Source organism: Heterodontus francisci, chromosome 42 (genome assembly GCF_036365525.1).
Source record: "Heterodontus francisci isolate sHetFra1 chromosome 42, sHetFra1.hap1, whole genome shotgun sequence".
Classification (NCBI taxonomy): domain Eukaryota; kingdom Metazoa; phylum Chordata; class Chondrichthyes; order Heterodontiformes; family Heterodontidae; genus Heterodontus; species Heterodontus francisci.
The window spans coordinates 15,032,311-15,057,907 of NC_090412.1; the positions used below are offsets into that span (position 1 = coordinate 15,032,311).

General features: G+C 42.6%; 1 protein-coding gene across 2 annotated transcripts in view; it reads left to right on the forward strand.

Moving 5' to 3' along the window:
• The first annotated feature begins 3,688 nt into the window (after window positions 1–3,688).
• Window positions 3,689–25,597, forward strand: part of LOC137355464 (vinculin) — a 137,898-nt gene continuing 115,989 nt past the window's right edge. The window contains exons 1-2 of one of the 2 annotated variants that reach the window (XM_068020612.1): window positions 3,966–4,031; window positions 7,431–7,769. Coding sequence is in view for 1 of the 2 variants with exons in the window: in XM_068020611.1 (XP_067876712.1) it covers window positions 3,864–4,031 (168 nt within the window). In the remaining variant the exon portion in view is untranslated. Of the gene's footprint in view, window positions 4,032–7,430; window positions 7,770–25,597 lie in introns of both variants that reach the window. The other variant, XM_068020611.1, reaches the window with a different exon arrangement.

Here is a 25,597-nt window from a genome sequence, read left to right on the forward strand (position 1 = left end):
AACGCAGCTGGCATCCAGTCCAAGCATCTCTGTGCCATCAGCAACACTGAGCAGTTCATGCTACAGAGAGTGGCATTCATTCTGTGTATGTCAGTGCACTGCTCCTGCATCCACTCAGAATGGTGCTGCATAAGGCTCTCCGAGGCTGGCCATTCTCTCAATGGAGGAACTCAAGCACTCAAATCCCTGAGCCATGATGGCGCACATATAGTGCATAGACTCCTCTATTGTCTGCCCAGGACTCCGCAATGCCACAGGGATCTCCAACGTTTGTGAACGCATCTGGCTCTGATGCTCTGGAAAGACCCTCCTTGTGTGTAACACCCAAGGCCCACCAAAGCATAGCTGTGCCTTTCTTCTGTCCTCCAAGGGGGACTGCCCACAGCTGACTCTGCCTCACTCTTCTCCTCTTGTCTCTCACCTAGTTGCTCCCCCTTCTAATCTCGATTCAGGCCCAACCGAGGTGAGTGTGACTGCGCTGGTGGAAGGTGTGGAAGTATGATGTGACGCTGCAGGCTCTGTGGCATCTCCACCATCCACTGAGCAGGCCAGCGATATCTGTGCAGGACCACTTTGCTCCACCTCCACTGTGAAACACTAGAAGGTGGTGATGAGAACTCGGGCAACTCAATTGGTGCAACAGCAAAACCAACCCCATAGATGACAGCAGTTGAAGAGCCACAGCATACATTGGGCAGGAATTTCCTTCATGCCCTTCACCTAAACATACAGCACTCAAATGACCCTGCTCTTCACAGCTTCCTGTCATGCCATCACCGATGGCCTGCCGCAATGGCACCTGCACAATATCAAGCATCGTTTCCTCCATCAATCGGGGTGGTAGAGGCAGGAACCCTCACAACATTTAAGAAGTATCTAGATGAGCACTTGAAACGCCATAGCATACAAGGCTACGGGCCAAGTGCTGGAAAATGGGATTAGAATAGATAGGCTTGAGGGCCGGCGCGGACACGATGGGCCTAAGGGCCTGTTTCTGTGCTGTATAACTCTATGACTCTAACAGGTTGTGAAGGTGAGCAACACCACCAACTGTTTGAGCATTCATGTGTCTGTTGCGCGCTCGTTTTTCCTGCAGGATAAGGACACAAATATGTATGAGTAGGCTGCCCTCCCTCACCTAATCTAGCATCATATTGGCATGATCTGTTGCATTCCTCAGTGATGCCCCCTTCTCAATTGTGCCCCATATGTGAACATGGCTGACGTCTCAGTGATGCAACTGGGCACTAGCTCTGTCAAAGTTAGGGAGACCTATGGGCACTCAGTCTGCTCGGCTCACATGCATGCTGTTGCATACAGAGTTAGAGGCCTGTCCCTCAGGTATTGCTTACCACTCACCTTCCCAGATCTTAGCAGGTCACTGAACCCCTTGCAACACTGGACCCACGTTCTCTGTGTCATGCCTCTACTGTTGACCTCCATGACGTCCTCCATGCAGGCCCTTTTGGTCTCCTGAGGTGCCTTTCTTTTACCAGACGCTGGGAAGAGAATTTCTTGTCTCACATCAACTACCCCAGTCAACACCTCAAGTAAGACATTGGAAAGCCTTGGCATCGCCCTTGGTGCTTACCAGATCAACACCCTCCTGTGACATGACCTCAGCGAACAGCAAGCCAAGTCAAGTCAAGGCTGCCGCTTGCCTTTTCATAGGGCCATTCGGATATTCGTCCTACCTCCAGGCTGCTCCCAGCGCTGCTCATTAGGCGCTGAACTCGCCCCCAGTATCTACTTTAAATTTGAAAATCACATCGCTTCGACCCAGAAATTATCTAGGCATCAGATTCCCGACCCCAATTTGAAAAATCCAGCCCTTTGATTTTAAAATAAGTCAGTCAATCTCAGAAAAAGTTCAAATCTCAAAGCAAGTTCAAGAACACAATTGGCAGACGCATTACATGTCGTCTACTTCAGATGAAGACTGTACAGCTTGGGTACTGAATGAATTATGGAAAATAACTTTCAATATGGTATTTGAATGTGTCAAGTGGAAATTTCAGATCAGTGTACTTCAAATGACATGACAGCAATGCACTTCAGCTGAAGTAATATTCTTCAGTCATAGGTGAATGCCATCCTTCTACAACACCATTTACCCCATTTGATTTACTAGGGTCATACACAAACAGAATAAATCTGCCACAAAATGAAACAGTAAAAAAAGGATGGAGAGTACTTTAGGAAATAGCACAGTAGAAGATCAAGATGACACTGATAAACCTTTGATCTTAATATTTACAACAATTTAACTCTCCCTAAAATGCTACAAAGCCTAAGTGTAGGAATTACTTTTTACCATTTTTGTTGAGATACTTTCATCTCTGAATGATATATTCATTAAAAGGGTGCACTGTTTCATACTGAAAATACATTTTGTGCAAAGTAAATGTGCAATTATTGACAATTTACACGATCTCCATGGCTATGCAATTAATTCTTCACTAATTCATAAGCTCCAAATCTACCTTTAAAAGCATAAAAATTATTATAGCGCAAAAGGAGGCCATTCGGCCCATCATTTCTGCACTGGCTCTCTGAAAGAGCAATTCACTTAGTGCCATTCCCCCACTTTCTCCCCTTAACCCTGCACATTCTTCCTTTTCATATAACAGTCTAATTCCCTTGAATGCTTCATTGAACCTGCCTCCACCATCAGACAACGCATTCCAGACCTTAACCACTCACTCCGTGAAAAACTTTTTCCTCATGTTGCTTTTGCTTCTTTTACCCATTACTTTAAATCTGTGCCCTCTTGTTCTTGATCCTTTCACAAGTGGGAACAGTTTTTCTCTATCTAGTCTGTCCAGAACCTTCATGATTTTTAATACTTCTATCAAATCACCTCTCGGTCTTCTCCTCCAAGGAAAAACAGTCCTAAATTCTCCAATTTATCTTCATAATTGAAATTCGTCATCCCTAGAACCGTTCTTGTGATTTTTTTCTGTACTCTTTCTTAAAGTGCGGCTCCCAGAACTGGACGCAGTACTCCAGCTGAGGCCGAACGTGTCTTATCTAATATAAAATAAAAACAAGAAATGTTGGAACCACTCAGCAGGTCGAGCAGCATCTGTGGAAAGAGAAGCAGAGTTAACGTTTCGGGTCAGTGACCCTTCTTCGTTCCGTTTTTATTTCAGATTTCCAACATCCGCAGTATTTTGCTTTTATTTTGGTGTCTTATACAATTTATTCAATTTAATGGAGTCGCTCTGTTTGAGTGAACGAAGTGATGTTTGACAAACACCTGAGTGAGAATATTAACCTGACCTGCGGCCACTAGTGTGAGGGAGATTTGTCGACTATTTATAGTCCAGCTCGCGAGATCTCTCCGGGAAGGGAGAGAGAGAGCGCGCACCCAACCGTTTGGAACATTCACCAGTTCAAACTACACTGAACATTCCATTGCGGCAGACAAAATTCCCATTTAAGGGAATAGAATGGCTGACGTCACCCGTATTGGGAAGGCGGCAGGGTGGAGGCAGAACCAACATGTGAAGCCTCACACGCTTCAACCAAGCATGAAGTCGGAAACGACGAGCAAGGAGGGCGGGATTAAGAGAATCCCTTTGATTGATGACTCCAATGACCAATCAAGAAGCGGACATCTCGTCTGCGGCGGTGACCCAATGTTGGTTTGTAAAGGGCGGGGTAGGGTAAGGCGGGGCGTGCGGCCTGTGGGTGGGTAGGCGTTTCTTGGAGTCTGTCTGTGAGAAAGGGGAATTTGGGAGTGTTCGTTTGCTGTGTGACGGAAAGTAGAGCTTTTTAAACATTTCTTTTTGACAAGAGTATCACTTTCTCTTGTCTGTTTACTTTGATTTTGGGAATCTGTTGCTAGCCGAGTTGCAACAATGCCTGTGTTTCACACGAAGACGATAGAAAGTATCCTGGAGCCGGTAGCTCAACAAATCTCTCATCTGGTGATTATGCATGAGGAGGGTGAAGTAGATGGGAAAGCAATACCTGACCTTACCGGCCCCGTTGCTGCCGTGCAGGCAGCTGTCAGTAATCTCGTCAGGGTAAGTACATACAGTGTACTCCGAAAGCCCCTCGGGGTGTAGTATACACAGCAAATATTGTATATGTACATTAAAAGCCGCAAGATCAAACAAAACGATCTTGTTTTCTCAAAGGTGGAGAGAGAAATGTTGAATTCACAGCGCTCAGTACAGTTGGTGCATGATTCATTCAATGCAGTCAGAGTGACAGTTGATTTAGGATTTTTCCTCAAATAAGTCCACATTGTTATCAAATATACCGACAGAGGACATAAACAACTTGTGACTAATGGTGTCCCACCATTGATATCCCTTACGCAAGACTCTGAGCTACAAAACTCCAGAGTTGAGGCATGTAATTTTGAAAAAGATCAGGATATAAGATAGTTTTAATATGTGATTGATTCTGTGCCTGCCACCTAGCTGAAGATGGTTAAGATCTCTAGTTTTTCCCTCTCTGGTGACGTCTCATGCATCTTTAATTATGTAGACCAAACCCTGTGAGAGTTTGTGAAAAGCTTTGTTTCCTACTTGCCGACAGTTGAGCATGCCCTATGGGGACAAATTTCTGGTACTGCCTAATGCCAATTTGTAAATTTTTTCAGTTATGAAATAATCTATGAAAAAAGGAAAATATAAACTTTAAGTGAAGTGTGGTTTGCTTTCAAAAGTATCTAGAAATTGAACTCATACAAAGCTTCCCTTTCTAAACATGAAAAAAAGGTAGGTTGGTTTGAGGTTAGTTTAACAGGGCGGTTTCGTCGACAGACACAGGAAGACGTTGCCACATTTGAACAACTACACATACAACTGAAACTTGTATGAATCTACAGTTTGTGAATAATCATTACTTGTACTCCAGATTTGTAGCTGCATTCTATTTTGAGTGACATTTCTTCAGGGACAATTGGAATCTTCATTTCAAAATATCATGCGATTGTGTCTTTTAAGAATGTGGTGTGGAGAAGTACTTCAAAGTAACTGCATGTTTTTGTGACATAAGCTGGGGTGCCAATTTTACATTAAAAAGTTGAAATTTGATGTTTTTCACACACTGACAAACTGAATGCTGTTGTTAAAAACTAAACCTTTTCAGATGTTTGTGGTTTTCAATGAACTGGTGTGAAAAAATAACATTGACGGTACAGGGAAATATTGTGGTACTTAATTAGAGCTATTGTAACAACGACTTGGGTTTGTATAGCAACTTTAACAAAAGCATTATCAAGGAGCACATCAAACAAAACTTAACACTGAGCCACATGAGACATTAGAGCAGATGGCCAAAAGCTTGCTCAATGAGACAACAGCAACTACAATTTATATTTCTATCGCACTTTTAATAAAATGTCCAAGTTGCTTCATGGGAGCATTATGAAACAAAATGTGACAGCGAGCCACATAAGGAGGTATTAGATCAGATGACCACAGGCTTGGTCAAAGAGGTAGGTTTTAATTGTTTTCTGAATATCTATCATTTGGATCCTGAGATTAAGTTATAGCCTTATTATTCACTTTGTAGATCTGCCATTTAGTGTGTACTTGGATATTACTGAATTTACAGTATCTAGACATGGAAAAGATGATCCATCAGCATTTCTAATAAAACTGTTTTGTTGGTTCTGGGATGAAGTCTGTTTCTGAGCCACAAAGATCAGGAAGTTTTCAGATTTTGCCCCAATCTCAATTTAGCTAGCTGCAGGAGCAGGAGCAACAGTAGGGGTTCCAGAGTTAGTTGCAGTCCCCTGTGTTTGGGATGAGAAATGTGTTTTGATTTCAATTTTTGATCGCAATGCAGTGTAGCCCCTCTGCTCCTTGGAAGTGCACTTGTTGCTATTGATGTCCTCTGTGATGATTGGATAGCCTGCCAGCACTTACTGCTAACACGGATCAGTGAATATTCGTTGCTGGAGAAAGATACTGAAGGGTGACTGCTTGTAGAGTTGCAGCCCAGTGAGGGAGTGAACACTGTCAGGAGAGGGAGAAGGAGGTGCTTATTGATGTCCAGCTCCTTACTGAGAGAAAAGTGCTGAAATTGCAACCTTCCACAGGTCTGTGAAGACAGACTGTTAATTTTTTCATAATTAAGGCAGATATGCAATTTATGCTGATAGTGCTCCTCTCTACTTCCCCCCCCCCATCCCAACACCTTTGTTTTATAGAAGAGAACAAAGCAATTAACTTGCATTTATATAGTGTCTTTCAAAACCTCAATGTCCCAGTGTTTCATAGCCAATTAATTCCTTGTAAATGTTGTCACTATTGTAGCAAAGTACAGTAATGGCATTCATTGAAGGTGATGAGATGTGTATTATCTCTAATACAAAATATGGTCACATGCTTCTTTACTGGAGGGTATAATATTGGGATTGTTGCATATAAATGATAAGAAAATTATCTAATTTTTCATATGGTCTGGATAAGTTCCAGTAAAGGCAAGGTAGGTGTATTTCAGTTCATGAAGTACAGGTATGGAAATCTAGGAGTTGCTGTTGGACTGGTAATCCAGAGGTTTGGATTACTTATTTAGAGAATGAGAGTTCACATTCCACCATAGCAATTTGAGAATTTATATTCAGTATCAGATTTTTAAAAATGTGGCCATGAAGCTATTGAATAATTGTTTAAAAACCCAACTGATTCACAAATGTCTGCTTGGTCTTGTGGGACTAGAGTCACATGTACACAACATGCTTGCCTCTTTACACCCTGCTGAAGTGACTGAGCAAGCCACTCAGCTGTGCCAAACTATCAAACTCGGGGAAAATAGGGATGGGCAATGATTGGCAGCCTGAGATTGAATTAAGAATACAATTCAAACCTGCACAAATACACACACATCCAAAACTCTACTTGTTAAACTTCAATAGATAACAAAAATTTGCGTTAATGTTAAAAGCTCTCTGTCCTTTTATCTGGAGCCTATTTGAAGTTGGCTACTCTGCCTATGAGGTTTTTGTAGAAACAGCTGTTGCTGCTGTATCATTGTGGTCTAAATCTGACATCATCACCCTATGAGCTGTATTTAGTAATGGTAATTATTTTTAAATGGCAACAAGAATTTCCAATACCTTCTAATGAGCCATGGTAATGATTATGATAGGTTTCCACCCTGCATTCCCAGCGAGAGATTTCAGGTGAAGGGAGATAGGAAAAACCTGAGTGGGTAGCAGAAAGGAATTAGCTTTTTTAAAAACAACTCATTCCTATTCTAGATTCCATTTCTAGAACTGCAATCAATGAAAAGTATCTGTCTCCTAATCTGCACCAGTAATTCCATGGAGGCTACTGTTATTATTCAGAGCTGAGCTGTTTACTTTTAACGTACTTGCTGACCTGTTGGGCCCTTTGCTGAGTTACTGATAATTTGTTGCACATACCCCAGAGGTCTGAACTCTAACTTCATATTTATCTCTTCAGTGATCTCCACTGCAGTTCTCCCTCTGTTGCTGTTCATTGTGGCATTTTGGATTCCCTTTGCCAAGGATTGGTAACAGCTGCTTCCTGATTCCTTCAGGTCCAAATACAACAATGCTGTAGGCCCAGAAAGTTGAAAGGCCAAAGCCAACAGCAGAAGAAACTCTTAAGTGCACAAAGCTGAAAATATATATCAACCAGCCTGGAGCTTCCAAAGCTCGATAATAAGCTTGGAGACTGGATCTAGACTGTAGGCTGTGATGGACAGCCTTTCTCTAACTCCGCCTGCGACAGCAGTCAATTCTATGTCATTCCCACCTTGCCTGGGATATTATTACAAAGGTTTGTCACCCTTTCAGTAAAGGATTCTTTCCTAGTAAGTTTACTTTTCTCTAGTTTGAATTTGTCTTGCTGGTTTGATGATGAAATTATATTCTAGTTTCACCTTTTCTGTACCATTTAGTCCTTGATGTACCACACTGAGGCTTTCTACTTAACTTTCTCTAGTCTGTCTCACTTAGCTTCCTCAGTGCCTTTGCATTTAGGATTGTTCTTGCTACTCCCTGAACCCGCTTCAAAATGCATTACATGTTCCTTTTGAAGTAGTTACCAAAATAGTGCACAGTACTGCAGTGTAGTCTGCTTTTATGATAAGTCTTGTCTAATTAGTTCACTTGGAAGCCTCAGCATGCTCTTTCTAGGTTTGTATTATGCTTTCCTGGCAGTCTCTTGTCTCTTGTAGGTAACCACTCCACAGTCTCAATGTTGAAAGCAGTTCCTTTCTAACTTTCAACTAATTTTGTTTTTTTTTAACTTGCTCATGGGATGTAGGCGTCACTGGCAAGGCCAGCATTTATTGCCCTTGAAGGTGGTGGTGAGCCACCTCCTTGAAATGCTGCAATCTATGTGGTGTAGGCACACCCATAGTATTCACTCAGTGTATATTTCGATCATACATTTTGTTGTCCAAAATGTAGTGCTTTAAGTTTGATAAATTTCACGCCCTTTATCTCCTCACTGGCATGACTTATGATGTGTTAAATCATGGATGCTCATAAAAGAACTCCCAACATTATATTCAGGGAAGTTTTCAGTGTCCTGTGCAGCATTTTATCCATTGGCTAATACCAGTAAAATAGATTCTTTGCTGTGCACTAATTGGCTACTGTGTTTTCCTACATTACAGCAGTGACTACACTTTAGAAGCACTTCATTTGTTGTGAAGCGCTTTTGGGCATCCCAAGGATGTGAAAGGCACTATTATCGTGCAAATTTATTTTTCTTCCTTCCTCCCTTCTTTCCTGTTCCCTCCTTCCTCTCACTCCCTTCTCATGGAATCCATCCTACTGCTGTCACTTTTAGTACCTTCTGCAAATTACCAAGTTTAAAATTGGTTCAGTATGCAGTCATGTACGAAATAAACAGTGGTCCAAGGACTGATTTTGGCAGTACTTCACACAAGTGTGATACTATATATCTGGCTGGAATTCAATGTTTCCCTTCCTTTCTTAAATCAACTAATCAAGCCTTCATCTCACCGTCCCCAACCCAACCCTAGATTCGTCTATTTTGTTTTGTTTCGAACCTTTGATCTGGAACTTGTTGAGTTGTCTAAAGGTCCAAATAAGTTATTTCATTAGGAATTCCTCAATCTACTTTGTAAAATCCTCAAAAGAAGTGGGATTTTATCAAGCTTGATCTTCCCTGTCAAAATCCAAGCTGTATGTTGCTATATAGATCCAGCCTGCTTTTTAGTATAGTTTAGATACTACTGTTATTGATAGGTTACTGGGCCTACAATTGCATGGGTCAGATTGTTCCTGTTTTAAAAAAAAAATGTCCAAACTTAACAGGATCTATTTCCTGATTGGGTGCTCATAGACAGCGCTGGTTAGGAACTCAGGTCTGCAGACCCTGATTTTTGCATTCATTCATTAAAGTGGAAAAATCAAGGTCTGCAGGTTTATGACTTCCTGACCAGCATTATATGCGAGTGCTGCTCTTTATCAGTCCAAATTACCTGAATGTCATTATTTTTCCTCTATTAAATAGATACCCAGAAGAAATTAACATCTAGTGGCAGTCCATTCTCTGATCATTTGACTGTTATGACTACCCTTATTATTATAGCCATACTACTAAACAATTGTTCACTACATCATTGTGTCATTCACTTTGTGGTGGGATGGGGGAAGGTGAGGGGAGAATGCCAAAAACTTGGCCATGGCTGACTTAATTGTGAATTATTCTGGGTTTGAGTTTGTCATTTGACTTTCAACATTGTTGAGGGGGTGGTGCAGTGGCAGGGGAAAGACCATGTTACTGGGAGTCTGGCAATAAAAGTTTCCAGTAGCATCAGGAATCAATCATCTTGTAGCATTAATAAAATGAATTGGAGCCCTTAGCTATTTCTCTTTATGATGTCAGTAACATGGATCTGAAAAGAAGCAAAATGCTTTTATAATAGTCCAGAATGTCGTCTTTGTCCCTGTTGCTGCAAACAGTTCATGCTTTTTTGATTAGAAGCCAGCAGCAGGAAGAGGCAGGGCTAGTCTTGTGGTTTATCGTGCAAGAGTATCCATTCGAATGGAATACTCTTGATCCATAAAGAGTTGTTGAAACCATACGGAAAGGGCATGTCTGACAATTACTGTTGCCATGATTTAGGTTTGTAATTACAGTTGAATACAACAGGATGTCATTACTGTGGCTGGATTCTGATCTTTGAATTTTCAGTGTAACAATCAAATTTATTTAGAGAGACAGCACTGAAACAGGCCCTTTGGCCCACCGAGTCTGTGCTGACCAACAACCACCCATTCATACTAACCCTACAGTAATCCCATATTCCCTATCACCTACCTACACTAGGGGCAATTTACAATGGCCAATTTACCTATCACCTGCAAGTTTTTGGATGTGAGAGGAAACCGGAGCACCTGGCGAAAACCCATGCAGACATGGGGAGAACTTGCAAACTCCGCACAGGCAGTACCCAGAATCGAACCTGGGTCCCTGGAGCTGTGAGGCTGCAGTGCTAACCACTGCGCCACTGTGCCGCCCTATTTCTTAAATTAAACAGACATACAGTAAATTTAAAGTTAATTTTTTTACTGTAAATAGAGACTTTTCAACCTGGCCACAATTTATTTTCCAGGAAAAGTGTCAGATTAAATTAGTGGAAATTGCTTCATTGTACCTTCCTTCCTTTAGGCCTCCTTGTCTCGAGAGACAATGGGTAAGCGCCTAGAGGTGGTCAGTGGTTTGTGGAGCAGGGCCTGGAGTGGCTATAAAGGCCAATTCTAGAGTGACAGACTCTTCCACAGGCGCTGCAAGTAAAGTTTGTTGTTGGGGTTGTTATACAGTTGGCGCTCTCCTTGCACTTCTGTCTCTTTTCCTGCCAACTGCTGAGTCTCTTTGACTTGCCTGTCTTCAGCCCCGCCTTTATAGCTGTCTGCCAGCTCTGCCGATCGCTGGCAACTGACTCCCACAACTTGTGGTCAATGTCACAAGACTTCATGTCGCATTTGCAAACGTCTTTAAAGCGGAGATGTGGATGGCTGGTGGGTCTGATACCAGTGATGAGTTTGCTGTACAAAACATCCTTGGGAATCCTGCCATCTTCCATGCGGCTCACATGGCCAAGCCATCTCAAGTGCCGCTGGCTCAGTAGGGCATGCATGCTGAGGATGTTGGTTGCCCTGAGGACTTCTGCGTTGGAGATATGGCCCTGCCACCAGATATCAAGGATTCTCCGGAATGCGTTGAGACGTCGCTCTTGGCTGACATACGTTGTCCAGGCCTCGCTGCCGTAGAGCAAGGTACGGAGGACACAGGTATGAACCACTCGGACTTTTGTGTTCCGTGTCAGTGCACCATTTTCCCACACCACCTTGACTAGTCTGGAAGTAGCAGCAGACGCTTTTCCCATGTGCTTGTTGATTTCTGCATCGAGAGGTTGCTGGTAATGGTTGAGCTCAGGTAGGTGAACTTTTGAACCACTTCCATAGTGTCGTTGCCAATACTGATGGATGGAGCATTTCTGACATCCTGTCCCATGATAGTTTTCTTGAAGCCGATCGTTAGGCCAAATTCGTTGCAGGCAGCCACCAGCTTGTCGATGAGTCTCTGCAGACACTGTTCTGTGTGAGATGTTAATGCAGCATCGTCAGCAAAGAGGAGTTCCCTGATGAGGACTTTCCGTACTTTGGTCTTCGCTCTAAGACAGGCAAGGTTGAACAACCTGCCATCTGATCTTGTTTGGAGGAAAATTTTTTCTTCTGATGACTTGAACGCATGTGAGAGCAGCAGTGAGAAGAAGATTCCAAACTCTGTGGGTACGAGAACATAGCCCTGCTTCACACCACTCAGGATGGGAAAGGAGTCTGATGAGGCAACCTTATGCTGAATTTTGCCTTTCATATTGTCATGGAACGAGGTTATGATGCTTAGTAGCTTTGGTGGACATCCAATCTTTGCTAGTAGTCTGAACAGACCACGTCTGCTGGCGAGGTCAAAGGCTTTCGTGAGATCTATGAAGGTAATGTAGAGGGGCATCTGTTGTTTGTGGCATTTCTCCTGCAGCTGGTGAAGGGAGAGCAACATATCAATAGTGGATCTGTCTGCTCGAAAGCCGCACTGTGCCTCAGGGTTGACACGCTCAGCCAGCTTCTGGAGTCTGTTTAAAATGACACGAGCGAAGGCTTTCCCCACTGTCCTGAGCAGGGAGATTCCACGGTAGTTGTTGCAGTCACTGCGGTCACCCATGTTCTTATAGAGGGTGATAATAGTGGCATCGCGCATGTCCTGTGGTACTGCTCCTTCATCCCAGCACAGGCAAAGCAGTTCCTGGAGTGCTGAGAGTATAGCAGGCTTGGCACACTTGATTATTTCAGGGGTAATGCCGTCCTTTCCAGGGGCTTTTCCACTGGCTAGAGAATTGATGTCATTACTGAGCTCCGATTTTGTTGGCTGTTGGTCCAGCTAGTCCATGACTGGCAAAGACTGGGCTGCATTGAGGGCGGTATCAATGACATCATTTTCCCTGGAGTACAGTTCTAGGTAGTGCTCCACCCAGCGGTACAGAGGTTACAAAATTGACAATCTAAACATGCAGTTTGTATCAGTTAACAATTTCATTGCACAAACAGTAAGTTAGTGGTTGCTTTTTTTGGAGGGGGGGAGCTATTGTCATTTGAAGTTCGATTTGTCATGATGTAGGCAGAGGCAGGTTTTGAATCCATTCTTATGGCTAATTTTAGTCAGACTAAATTGTTTGAGTGTTGTGCAGAGAGGGATATGAACTGTTCACTTTCTCTACTGTGGCAACTTGGAAAATTACCACAACTGGCAGTTGGTTTTGGCTATGTGCAGCAGTTCAGGTTGGTGACATTGATTTTGCACAAGTCACTGCTTATGCTGCATGGCAAATATATTACATTTTAAGGTTGTTGATTTGCATGGAAAATTGGATTTAAATCCTGGAATTCCGTGCAGGACTATGGATCAGTTTTTTATTCAATCATTGGATGTGGGCATCGCTGCCTAGGACAGCATTTATTCCCTGTCCCTAATTGCCCTTGAGAAGGTGGCGGTGAGCCGCTGCCTTGAACTGCTGCAATCCATGTGGGGTGGGTACACCCACAATGCTGTAAGGAAGGGAGTTCCAGGATTTGATACAGTGAAGGAATGGCGACATAATTCCGAGTCAGGCTGGTGTGTGGCTTGGAGGGCTACTTGCAGGTGGTGTTCCCATGTATTTGCTGCCCTTGTCCTTCTTGGTGGTAGAGGTTGCGGGTTTGGAAGGTGCTGACTAAGGAACCTTGGTGTGTTGCTGCATTGCATCTTGATGTTGCTAGTTGCATGTTGATAGTGGGGGATTTAGCGATCATAATGCCATTGAATGTCAAGGGGAGATGGTTAGATTCTCTCTTGTTTTTTTTATTTGTTTATTTTATTTAGCGATACAGTACTGAAACAGGCCCTTCGGCCCACCGAGTCTGTGCCGACCAACAACCACCCATTTATACTAACCCTACATTAATCCCATATTCTCTACCACATCCCCACCATTCTCCTACCACTTAACTACACTAGGGGCAATTTACAATGGCCAATTTACCCATCAACCTGCAAGTCTTTTGGAGGTGGGAGGAAACCGGAGCACCCGGCGGAAACCCACGCAGACACAGGGAGAACTTGCAAACTCCACACAGGCCGTACCCAGAACTGAACCTGGGTCGCTGGAGCTGTGAGGTTGCGGTGCTAACCACTGCGCCACTGTGTTGGAGATGGTCATTGCCTGGCACTTGTGTGGCACGAATGTTACTTGCCACTTACCAGTCCAAGTCTTGCTGCATTTCTACACAGACTGCTTCAGTATCTGAGGAGTCACGAATTGTGCTGAACATTGTGCAATCATCAGTGAACGTCCCCACTTCTGACCTTATGATTGAAGGAAGGTCATGGATGAAGCAGCTGAAGATGGTTGGGCCGAGGACACTACCCTGAGGAACTCCTGCAGTGATGTCCTGGAGCTGAGATGATTGACCTCTGACAACCACAACCATCTTCCTTTGAGCTAGGTATGACTCCAACCAGCAAAGGGTTTTCCCCCTGATTCCCATTGACTCCAGTTTTCCTTGGGCTCTTTGATGCCATACTCAGTCAAATGCTACCTTGATGTCAAGGGCTGTCACTCTCAGCTTACCTCTGGAATTGAGCTGCTTTGTCCATGTTTGGACAAAGGCTGTAATGAGATCAGGAGCTGAGTGACCCTGGCAGAACCCAAACTGAGCATCACTAAGCAGGTTATTACTAAGCAAGTGCCACTTGATAGCACCGTCGACAACACCTTCCATCACTTTACTGATGATCAAGAGTCGACTGATGGGGCAGTAACTGGCCGGGTTGGACTTGCCCTGCTTTTTGTGTACAGGACATATCTGGGCAATTTTCCACATTGCAGGGTAGATGCCAGTATTGTAGCTGTACTGGAACAGCTTGGCTAGGGGCGCGGCAAGTTCTGGAGCACAGGTCTTCAGTACTATTGCCGGAATGTTGTAAGGGCCCAAAGCCTTTGCAGTATCCAGTGCCTTCAGTCGTTTCTTGATATGTGGAATGAATCGAATTGGCTGAAGACTACCATCTGTGATGCTGGGGACTTCAGGAGGAGGCCAAGATGGATCATCCACTTGGCACTCCTGGCTGAAGATTGTTGCAAATCCTTCTGCCTTATCTTTTGTACTGATGTGCTGGGTACCCTATCATTGAGGATGGGGATATTTGTGGAGCCTCCTCCTCTTCATTGTTCAATTGTCCACCACCATTCACAACTGGATGTGGCAGGACTGCAGAGCTTAGATCTGATCCCACTGGTTGTGGGATCGCTTCACTCTGTCTATCGCATGCTGATTACACTGTTTGGCACACAAGTAGTCCTGTGCTGTAGCTTCACCAGGTTGACACCTCATTTTGAGGTATGTCTGATGCTGCTCCTGGCATGCCCTCCTGCACTCTTCATTGGGGGATATGCCGGGTCATGAGGTTACAGATTGTGGTTCAGTACAATTCTGCTGCTGCTGATTGCCCACAGTGCCTCATGGATGCCCAGTTTTGTGTTGCTAGATCTGTTCAAAATCTATCCCATTTAGCACGGTGATAGTGCCACACAACACGGTAGAGGATATCCTCAATGTGAAGGTGGGACTTTGTTTCTACAAGGACTGTGCGGTGGTCACTCCTACCAATACTGTCATGAACAGATGCATCAGCGATAGGCAGATTGGTGAAGGTGAGGTCAAGTATATTTTTCCTTGTTGGTTCCCTCACCATCTGCCTCAGACTCAGTTAAGCAGCTATGTCCTTCTAGGGCTCGGTCAGTAGTGGTGCTACCGAGCTACTCTTGGTGATGGACATTGAAGTCCCCCACCCAGAGTACCTTCTATGCCCTTGCCACCCTCTGTGCTTCCTCCAAGTGGTGTTCAACATGGAGTACTGATTCCTCAGCTGATGGTGGGGGGGGGGGGTGGGGGGCAGTAGGTGGTAATCAGCAGGAGATTTCCTTGCCCATGTTTGACCTGATACCATGAGACTTCGTGGGTTCTGGAGTTGATGCTGAGGACTCCCAGGGCAATTCCCTCCCAATTGTATACCACTGTGCCACCACCTCTGCTGGGTCTGTCCCGCCGGTGGGTGTCTGGGACTTTGTTTGTAAGGTATGATTCCATGCATATGATTATGTCAGATGGTCTGTGGGACAGATGTCCCAACTTTGGCACAAGACCCAGATGTTAGTAAGGAGGACTTTGTAGGGTTGACACGGCAGGGTTTGCCATTGCCGTTTACTTAGGTCAATGCCAGGTGGTCTATCTGGTTTCATTCCTTATTGATTTTGTAGCGGTTTAATACAACCGAGTGGCTTGCCAGGCTATTTAAGAGTCAACCACATTGCTGTGGGTCTGGTATCATATGTTGGTGTCATATGTAGGCCAGACCAGGTAAGGAAAGCAGATGTCCTTTAGGGAAGGAAATTAGATGTTTTATTTTGTTTTAGTTGGGTCTTTACAACAATTGGCACTGGTTTTATGCCTATCATTAGACTCGCACATTTAATTCCAGAATTATTAAATTAATTCAAATTCCAATTTCTGGGATTCGAACGCATGTCCCCAGAGCCATACCCTGGGTCTCTGGGTTACGAGTCCAGTGACAATACCACTACACCACCACCTCCCCGATTCAGGTTATGTGGTAAGTAAGCATTCAAGATATTGCACGTGCAGATAATGACACTTTACACTTTAGAAGTCATTCTAATTCCAATTTTTGTGTAGTTTCAGTTTTGACAAGTAGATGTGAAACTACTACCATAGTGCATTGCAGTATAGCTTGCATAGCACATAAGATTATTTTATTTGCGGTTGTTAGGATTTATTGCATACAGCATTCTCAGTTAAACTGATGTAAACAAAATGTCTGCAGTATTGCTAAGGTTGGAGTTTTGGAATTGCGAGTTGTTTTAAATGTTTGTGTCAGGAATTTGCAATCACCCAACCTCTTTTGTATAAACTCACATTATAGCAGGCAACAAAAGTCAGCTGGATTGAATCATTGTTGAGATTGCAAGCTGAGGCATTTAAGCAATGTTTAAGCTGACTGCAATTGTATATATTTGCTTTTTTGTATGCCTGACCAACTTTAAATAATATTTCTAGCAATGAGTTCTTCTAAATAGCATCACACATTTGATCTGTCTTTCTGATCTAATACTTTCACGGATCAAAAAATAGGTTCAGAAGAAAATCGTCTGGCAGCCAGTTTGATTTTTATCTGTCTGAAATACTAACCTTCCACTACAGCAACTCATTCCTTAAATAAGACCAGTATCCTGGCCTCAACCCTTTCTGGCATGCTGATTCAGCTGTTGATCACCCTGTCTGTTCTAAATTTGCCTTTCATCACCCTAAACTTGTGCCATTTTGTCCTGCTGGCCTGGCGTTCTGAATGTCATGTTTTGGTTCTACTACTTCTGTAGTGCCCTGAGTTATCAATTGTACCTCCTATATGTATTTTTATTTGTTTATAGGATATGAGCATCACTGACAAGGCTTGCATTTATTGTCTATCCCTAATTGTCTGTGAGAAGGTGCTGGTGCCTTCTTGAACCAGTGCAGTCCATGTGGTGAAGGTAACTCCCAGGAAGTTCGAGGATTTTGATCCAGCAACAATGAAGGGGCAGGTATTATATTTCCAAGTCATGAGACTTGGAAGGGCGCTTGGAGGTGATGGTGTTCCCACTTGTCTGCTGCCCTTGGCCTTCTAACTGGTAGAGGTTGTGGATTTGGGGAGCTGTTGTTGAAAAAGCCTTGGTGAGTTGCTGCAGTGTTTCCTGCAGATGGTACACATTGCAGCCATGGTATACTGGTGATGGAGGGTGCAGGTCTTTAAGGTGGTGGATTACCAGTCTATTGGGCTGCTTTGTTGTGGATAGTATCAAGCTTCTTGAGTGTTTTTGGAACTGCACGCATCCAAGCAAATGAAGAGTATGCTATCAGACTGGTGATTTGTGCTGTGTAGGTGAAGAAGCTTTGGGGAGTCAGGAGGTGAGTCACTGTCACAGACTATATCCAGCTTTTGTAGCCATAGTATTAATATAGCTGAACCACTTAAGTTTCTGGTCAATGGTGACCTTCAGGAGGTTGATGGTGGGGCATTTGGCGACTGTAATGTTGTTGAATGTTCAGAGGAGATGGTAAGACACATTCTCATTGGAGGTGACCATTTCCTGGCACTTAGGTGGCAAGTAACATTCATGCCACACATCAGCCAGAGCCTGAATCATGTCTAGGTCTTGCTGCCTGTGGGCACGGACTACTTCATTATCTGAGGAGATCAGAATGGAACTGAACACTGCAATCATCAACGCACATCCTCACCTCTGACCTTATGATGGAGGGACGACCATTGATAAAGCAGCTGAAGATAGTTGTACCTCAGACACTGCCCTGAGGAACTCCTGCAGTGATGTCCCTGGGCTGAAATGATTGGCCTCCAACAGCTACAACTATCTTCCTTTGTCCTGGGTATATCCCAGGCCAGTGGAGGATTTCTCCCTGATTCTTAGAGGTTCCCTTGAAGGCATCCTTTTGTAAAGGCTGACAAGCCCAAACTTATTAAGTTATAACTGACGGTTCTTTCTTTCCATGGCTGTTCCCTCTGGTACTGAGCACTGGCTTCATTGCTCTTTTTTGCGCTGTCTCTTGGGCCTGATTAGTCCCCTTATTTGCACTGGCAAGTAGTGTATACAGTACTCCATGTGTGGTCTGCAGCTACAGTATGACTTCTGGTGATTTCAGTGCAACTGATTTCTTTCACTTGATCGGCTGTTAAACTAGGGCAATTTTACTGACTAATTTCTGTGTGACTATTTCTTAGAGCTATACTCTTGACTCTTTTGGTTGTATTGATTTAAGTGTTAGCTCTGAGACTCGAAACCAGTTAGCAGCCATTTTGTTTGTGTTATTAATAGTAGGAATGTAGCTTTTTGAGTTTTCTCTCAATCTCCTAAACAGCATGATTAAGTGGGGAAAAGGTGCAAGGAGGATTTAAGTTCCAGCTGGTCTGGTGCTTTGCCATTAGTGGGAGGCACGTGTATTGGAAGGGATAATAGGATGTTAGGTTTTTTTTCCAGGACTACCTACTTTCTTGAGGCCTTGCATTCATGCTACTGTATGATTGTTTGAGAGGTTATGTTTTTATAGTCTGCTCCATGAAATATACTTGATTCTAATTGAAGTTCGATCTTCATCTCCTGTAGGTATGCTTGAGCAGTGTAGAAAGAAATTTTAAGCTGCTTTTGTCCTTCTCCAGAAGACAATCGAACAGCTGTGATGGGTTTCAGTCTGTAGGTTAGGAGTTCAGTGCTGCAACTTATTTAAAACTATTGCTGTTAAGTACAGGTTCCATCTTGTGCGTTCATAATTACTTAGTTGTTTATATCTGGTAATTAGAAATATATTAATACTAGCTTTAAACATTTGACATGTAGTTCATACAATAAACCAAAGCAGCACTCTGTCCCAGCCGTGTTAATCATTGCAATTTTGAATTATTATGGAGTCATAGAGAGATACAGGACTGAAACAGGCCCTTCGGCCCACCAAGTCTGTGCCGACCATCAACCACCCATTTATACTAATCCTACATTAATCCCATATTCCCTACCACATCCCCACCTTCCCTCAATTCTCCTACCATTCTAAATACAAAATAATTCTCTGACTTTTTTGGAACATGTGTGTTTAATTTTGTTTCTAACAGTGAAAATCTGTTTCTGCAAAGACATTACATTTTCTTCAAACTATACTGATCTAGCAGCAGCATTTTTCTGAACAGCTGAGGTAAAGAACTAAAAAAGCTATTGTCCAACATCACTAAGGTATTGAAATTAACTTCGGTGATTTCATTCAATACCAACATTACATTCATGTTACTTCATTTCGTAATTGTAACTAGCACAGATAATACTGAACTACAAGTAATAAACAGGTACAGTGGACTTTTTAAATTTTTATTTGGTACATCAATTTACTTGTGATGTGAATTTGAAAAAGCCTTAATTAGATTTAAAATGCATTACGTGCAGCAACTTGTTTCAAAGTATTGTTGGTTCCATTTTGTGATGGATATAAGTTTGCAAGATTGTGGCAATTGACCATCAAAAGTTAAAATTGATATTTCAATAAGAAATTGCTTTGTTCATAAAGGGTCATCGGAAACACAGCAACCTGAACACTAGTTGGTTGGTCTCTAACTCATTTCGTCAAATTATTTTAATGTTAGGCAGGTTTTCTCCTGAAGGTATATTGAATGTGCCTGGAGTATTGTTATGATAGGAACATTGTGTACTAGTATGAGGCCTTGTTCTCTACAATATGTTGTCTGCACAGTATTCACTTTTTTATTTTCTCCCGCCTCACCCCGTACATCATGCTCAGCTCAATCATAGTGTGACTTACCAGCTGAGATCAGCTATGTCAGCATAAATCAGGAATCCTATGAGTTCTTGTGGTACTGTTTGACTCCATACCATACTATGTGGGGAAGGGGTTTGTGTATTCTGTGGAAGATGCATTAGATTTAGAATATTAGTGAAAGCTATTTGTAGGGAAATCCAAAGCATAAAACTGAAAATGCTTGGTTGTATTTTACCCAGAGATTTTTATGGATATTCAGGACACCATTTAGCCTGGAGTCTTTAAAAAAAAAAGTTAATTTTTGTGCTCGAGGTAAGGGATGGAACTGAAACATTTTTCCATTTTGGCCACCTGCAGCAGCATCAAGAATTTCTTGGTTTAGCATTGTTAGATGCAGAGTAAAGCTCCCTCAATTCCAGCACAATATTGTGGGTCAGCCTTCAATGTACCAGTGTGGTATTACTTCACCTCTTTTATGGTGTCTACTTTTTAGTAATTGTGATATGGACCCATGGCCACTAGAGCTGGATTGAGACTAGCAAAATAATTATAGATAGACATTTTATAGCCAGAGACAGAAGACACTTCTTGGCGACATTTCAACTCTGGTTCGAGAGATGAAAGGCTGCTCAGTCCCTTGGCATCACCCAGCCCTCTGGCTTGGAAATGGTTTTAATTGCTCGGTACAGCAGAACTGAGTGTAATAAATATTAACCTTATCCATTTGCAAGTTGGAATTTAATGCAGTGCAAATAATTTGATAGTGACACTGAAAATGGCTTAATACTGGCATAAATTCAAACAACATGCGTTCGTGGTGGCAAGCGGATAAAATGACTCCCTCAGTCGTGTAAAACTCGTTGACAGTTGTTGACCTCAGTAAGATTTTTACATACTTGTTCAAGGCTTGACTAATTGTCTAAGCAGACTTTGAGGGCGAGACAGTGATGTTAATATGGTGTAGTGAAACAAAAACATGTAGAGGCAGACGTGTGGCATGGGCATGCAAAGGGAGACCAGTGAATGAATAAGAACAAAATACTGTGGATGCTGGAACTCTGAAGTCAGAAGAGAAAGTGCTGGAAATACTCAGCAGGTCTGTGTAGAGAAACAAAGTTAACGTTTCAGGTCTGGGATCTTTCACCTGAACTGGCAAAAGTTAGAAATGTAACAGTTTTTGAGTAAGTGAAAGTGGGGTGTGATGTGGTGGGGGAAAGAAGAACAGAAGGGAAGATCTGTGATAGGACAGATTAAATGACAGATGTGGAACAGAAGGTGTGCTAAATAATAGTAGTAAAAGACAAAGCATTTGTCCAGGGAGAGTACTAATGGCAAAATAATGAACAGCTCTGTCCGAAAGCAAAAACATGAAAAACATGTTTAAGACCAGCACATGGTTCAAAAAAATATATAAAAAACGAGACCAGAGAATGGCTTGGCTGTCAGCTAAGTTCAAGTATTCAACATATCGGTACATATATGGATTTGTGGAGCATGTAAATTCCTGAAAATATGAAGACCTGGTTTTGGACTGCTTGCATGTTAAGCTATGATAAAACTTCACTTTTTGCTGATTTTTTTTTTTAGTAAGTGTACTGTGCTGCAATGTGAAAAGGTAGTTCTTGAGAATACGTTGTACCAGATGGGAACTTGGTGGGTGTTTTGACCAGGTGAGAAAGGGGTCTAGGGGTTCCCTCTCAGCCTTTGCCTGGTTTAACCGTAACAGGGTTTAATTTTTAAAAAGTATTTTAGCTTCCCCCCCCCCCACCCCTCAGTGAATCCTTGTTCACTGCTTTCCAATCGTAAGGCAAAGAAATCAATCAGACAGGTTTTCTTAGATTTAAACAAGAAAGGTGGAAGTTTATTAACCTTAAACTCTAATTCGGTTAACGACTATGAGTAGGCAACGCGACCACGCTAGCATGCATATATGATAAACACACACAGATAAAGTCAGAAAAAATAGAAAGAATAAAGGAGAAAAGTTTGAGGCAATAGCTGGGTTGTAATTACAGTCCTTTGAGTTTGATGTGGAGTCTTTGGTTTCCGGTAAGTCTTGCCGTTCGTTGGGGCCCAGTGCACGCCTTAATTTGTTTCGATGTAGGAGTCTTTTCTCTCTTGAGGCTTAAGCGATTTCAGTGGGTCCAGAGGTTTGTGAGAAAGCAGGAGAGAGGCTGTCTTGTTCCAGGTTCAGTTGCAATCTGCAGTCTGTCTTCAAACTGTCCTGTGTGTAGTTCAAAAAGCCTGGGCCAGCAGGTTAGTCATGTGTCCAGCTGGTTTAAGCGCTCCTGCGTTTGTGGATTCTCCATCTTAGCAGACACTGGAATGCGAGCTTTCTTACACCTTCAGTGTCTGGTGATCAAAATCCATTTGGGTTAATTGGACCAGGGAGTAGTTGCTTTGTCTCTTCAAGCACTGTTTCTTAGTTTGTAAATGTCCTCCAGTCAAATGTCTGGTGATCTCTTTTAAAAAAAAAAGTCATCTCTTCACTCCAGCCACAGTTTAAAAATTAATGTTCATATGATGATATGCCTCATTGGCAGGTGGGGGTCTTCATGACAGTGGGCCATTCTTTACCCTTCCATTTTGCAAAATGTTACTATCAATATGTGGTCAAACTAGCTATTTCTTCAATGTTAACTTTTTCACTTTTCAGTATAAATTATGTTGCTTGAAAACTGGAAATAGGTTATTTTGATTCGTAAAATTCAACAAAAGAGGAAACTACACTAACAGAAAAACAAACCCAATGTAACACTAGACCACAGATTTTTTTTTCCTCTTAGGAATTTTTCTGCTGAGTTCTCAACACAATTCCTTTGGAAACATGGACTTGCTGCAAATTGTCCTAAATGCTTTCTACTCAACAGGAAACACTCTGTGTATGGAAGTTACGGGCCCATTTTCTTCTGCAATTAGAGATGCAGGTTTCTGGCTAAAATGCTAGCATTACAGCTTCCGGAAAGTAAATATGATCCAGGCTGGCCAGGTGGGATTTGTTAAAAGTTGTTCCTTCATTTTTGTCACTTGCTGTTTTTTACATAGTCATGGATATCCAAGAGCATAGTGTAGATCGGTTACCTTATTGTGGGTTCAAATACATGTTTGTATATGGTAAATCTCTGGCAATATGTGTGTGACTTTGTAACTGAAGATGTTTGTCTTTTGCATCTTAGAGGGTGGCGCAGTGGTTAGCACCGCAGCCTCACAGCTCCAGCGACCCGGGTTCAGTTCTGGGTACTGCCTGTGCTCCGGTTTCCTTCCACCTCGAAAGACTTGCAGGTTGATAGGTAAATTAGCCATTGTAATTTGCCCCTAGTGTAGGTAGGTGGTAGGAGAATGGTGGGGATGTGGTCGAGAATATGGATTAATGTAGGATTAGTATAAATGGGTGGTTGTTGGTTGGCAGAGACTCGGTGGGCCAAAGGGCCTGTTTCAGTGCTGTATTTCAGAATATTTATTTTATTTAATTTTATATTTTCCATCCTGCATTCTAATTTGTAAAATCCTTTCCTGGCTCACTATAGTATACAGAATGTATATTATAAATGGGTAGTGCCTTCTTCCCCAGTGGCCTTTGATAACATTTGGCAAGATCTACTAATGACTGCTTATAGACATGAGGATCATAAGTAAATCATTTACATTTTTCTAAATTAATATTAAAAACTCATTGTGCAGCATTCTGTTTTGGTAATTTTTTTTCAGTACACACTTGCTGGTTGAGTTTTTTTTAAACGGGGGATGTGGGTGTTGCTGGCTACGCCAGCATTTATAGCCCAATCCCTAATTGCCCTTGAGAAGGTGGTGGTGAGCTTCCTTTTTGAACTGCCGCAGTCCTTGGGCATAGGTACACCAACAGTGCTTTTAGGAAGGGAGTTCCAGGATTTTGACCCAGTGACAGTCAGGATGGTGTGTGACTTCGGGAAAATTGCAGGTGGTGGTGTTGCCGTGCATCTGCTACCCTGGTCCTTCTGGGAGGTGGAGGTCCTGGGTTTGGAAGGTGCTGTTTAAGGAGCCTTAGCAAGTTGCTGCAGTGTATCTTGAAGATGGTATACACTGCTGCTACTGTGTGTCAGTGATGGATGGGGTGCCAATCAAGTGGGCTGTTTTGTCCTGGATGGTGTTGAGCTTCTTGAGTGTTGTTGGAGCTGCACCCATCCAGGCAAGTGGAGAGTATTCCATCACACTCCTGACTAGTGCCATGTAGATGATGGACAGGCATTGGGGAGACAGGAGGTAAGTTACTCGCCACAGAATTCCCAGTCTCTGACTTGTTCTTGCAGCCACAGCACTTTTGTGGCTGGTCCAGTTCAGTTTCTGGTCAATAGTGACTCCCAGGATGTTGATAGTGGGGGAATTCAGCGATGGTAATGCCATTGAACTTTGATTCACTCCTGGCCTTTCTTAATATGCAATACAATGCATCAAAAAGGCATTTCAGCATTTAATAGAAATTGAATTTTGCAATTTGTCTCAGTTGTAAATTCTTGTTGAATTTGAACTGAGTATCTGGAAACTTAAAGAACTCTTGGCATTTTTGACATTAGGCAGATGCTAGGTAGCTGTCAACCGCAAAGTGTTGAATCTAACCTCTTCGTACCAAACTTTTTAAGGAGATTGTACTTGAAGGAAAAAAAATGTGCCACAACCAGGTATTAGAAGAGTGATATGGTTGGGTTTGAGATGGTATTATTACTTTATATTCCCAGCCATTATCTCCCTGCAAGTGAATCAGTTCAGATGTTGTAAGGAGGACTGGGCAGTTGACCTTGTTCTCTTGACCTGTGGCCTCCAAATAAATAGTTGATGTAAATTTGAATTTAAGGAAGGATATAGAAGATATGTTTGTTTTAACGAAAGTGTGTGGTGCTGTAAAAGATAGATGTCAGGACATAAGTCCTTTAACTTGGAATTTATAAGTCTAAATCTAGGCAAATCTTTATTTTGGATTAATGGTTAATTGTTTGCACATGACCATGGATTAATCCAGCGTGTATGTGCTTTATTTTTGAATGTTTACCTTCATAAGATGATTGGCTCCATCTACCAGTGTGCATCATTAAAAAAAAAAATGAGACTGGAGGACATAAGTAGTTTTTCGTTTTAAAGATGAGCTGGTACTGGAAATGCCTATTCAGAATCCTGGTTCAATTTGAATGGTACATAAAAGTTCTCCTTTTATAAGAATCTCCAATATTGGACATTTCACAATCATGATAGCTTTTATTGGGGGGGGGGGGGGGGGGGGGCGGGGGTGGGGGTGTACAGCAACCTAGTGGTTGTGGTTCTGAACCAGGATCTCAAAAGTTGGGATGTTCAAATCCCACATGGCAAGTTGTGAATGCAGTCAATTTTGTCAATTATGGGTTAACACTGGGAAAAAAAAACGATAAAATCTTCTGGGTTCTCTAAAAATCTGATGAGTCATTAATGAAGGTAGCCTGCTTCCCCTACCTGATCTGTCCGACATGTGGCTTCAGTCCCACACTATATGGTTGACTCTTAATACCCTGTCTTGTGGCCAATCAAGTAAGTAATCCAGTCATAAACAATCATTAATAAGAAAATTGGCAACAACCCAGGCACTGTATCATAATAGGACTAAAGCACCTTCAACCTAGTCTACTGTACAGTGTTCTCCTCATGAACATCATTAGGAGAGCTGTTTTACCGATTAGTCAATCAATGGCC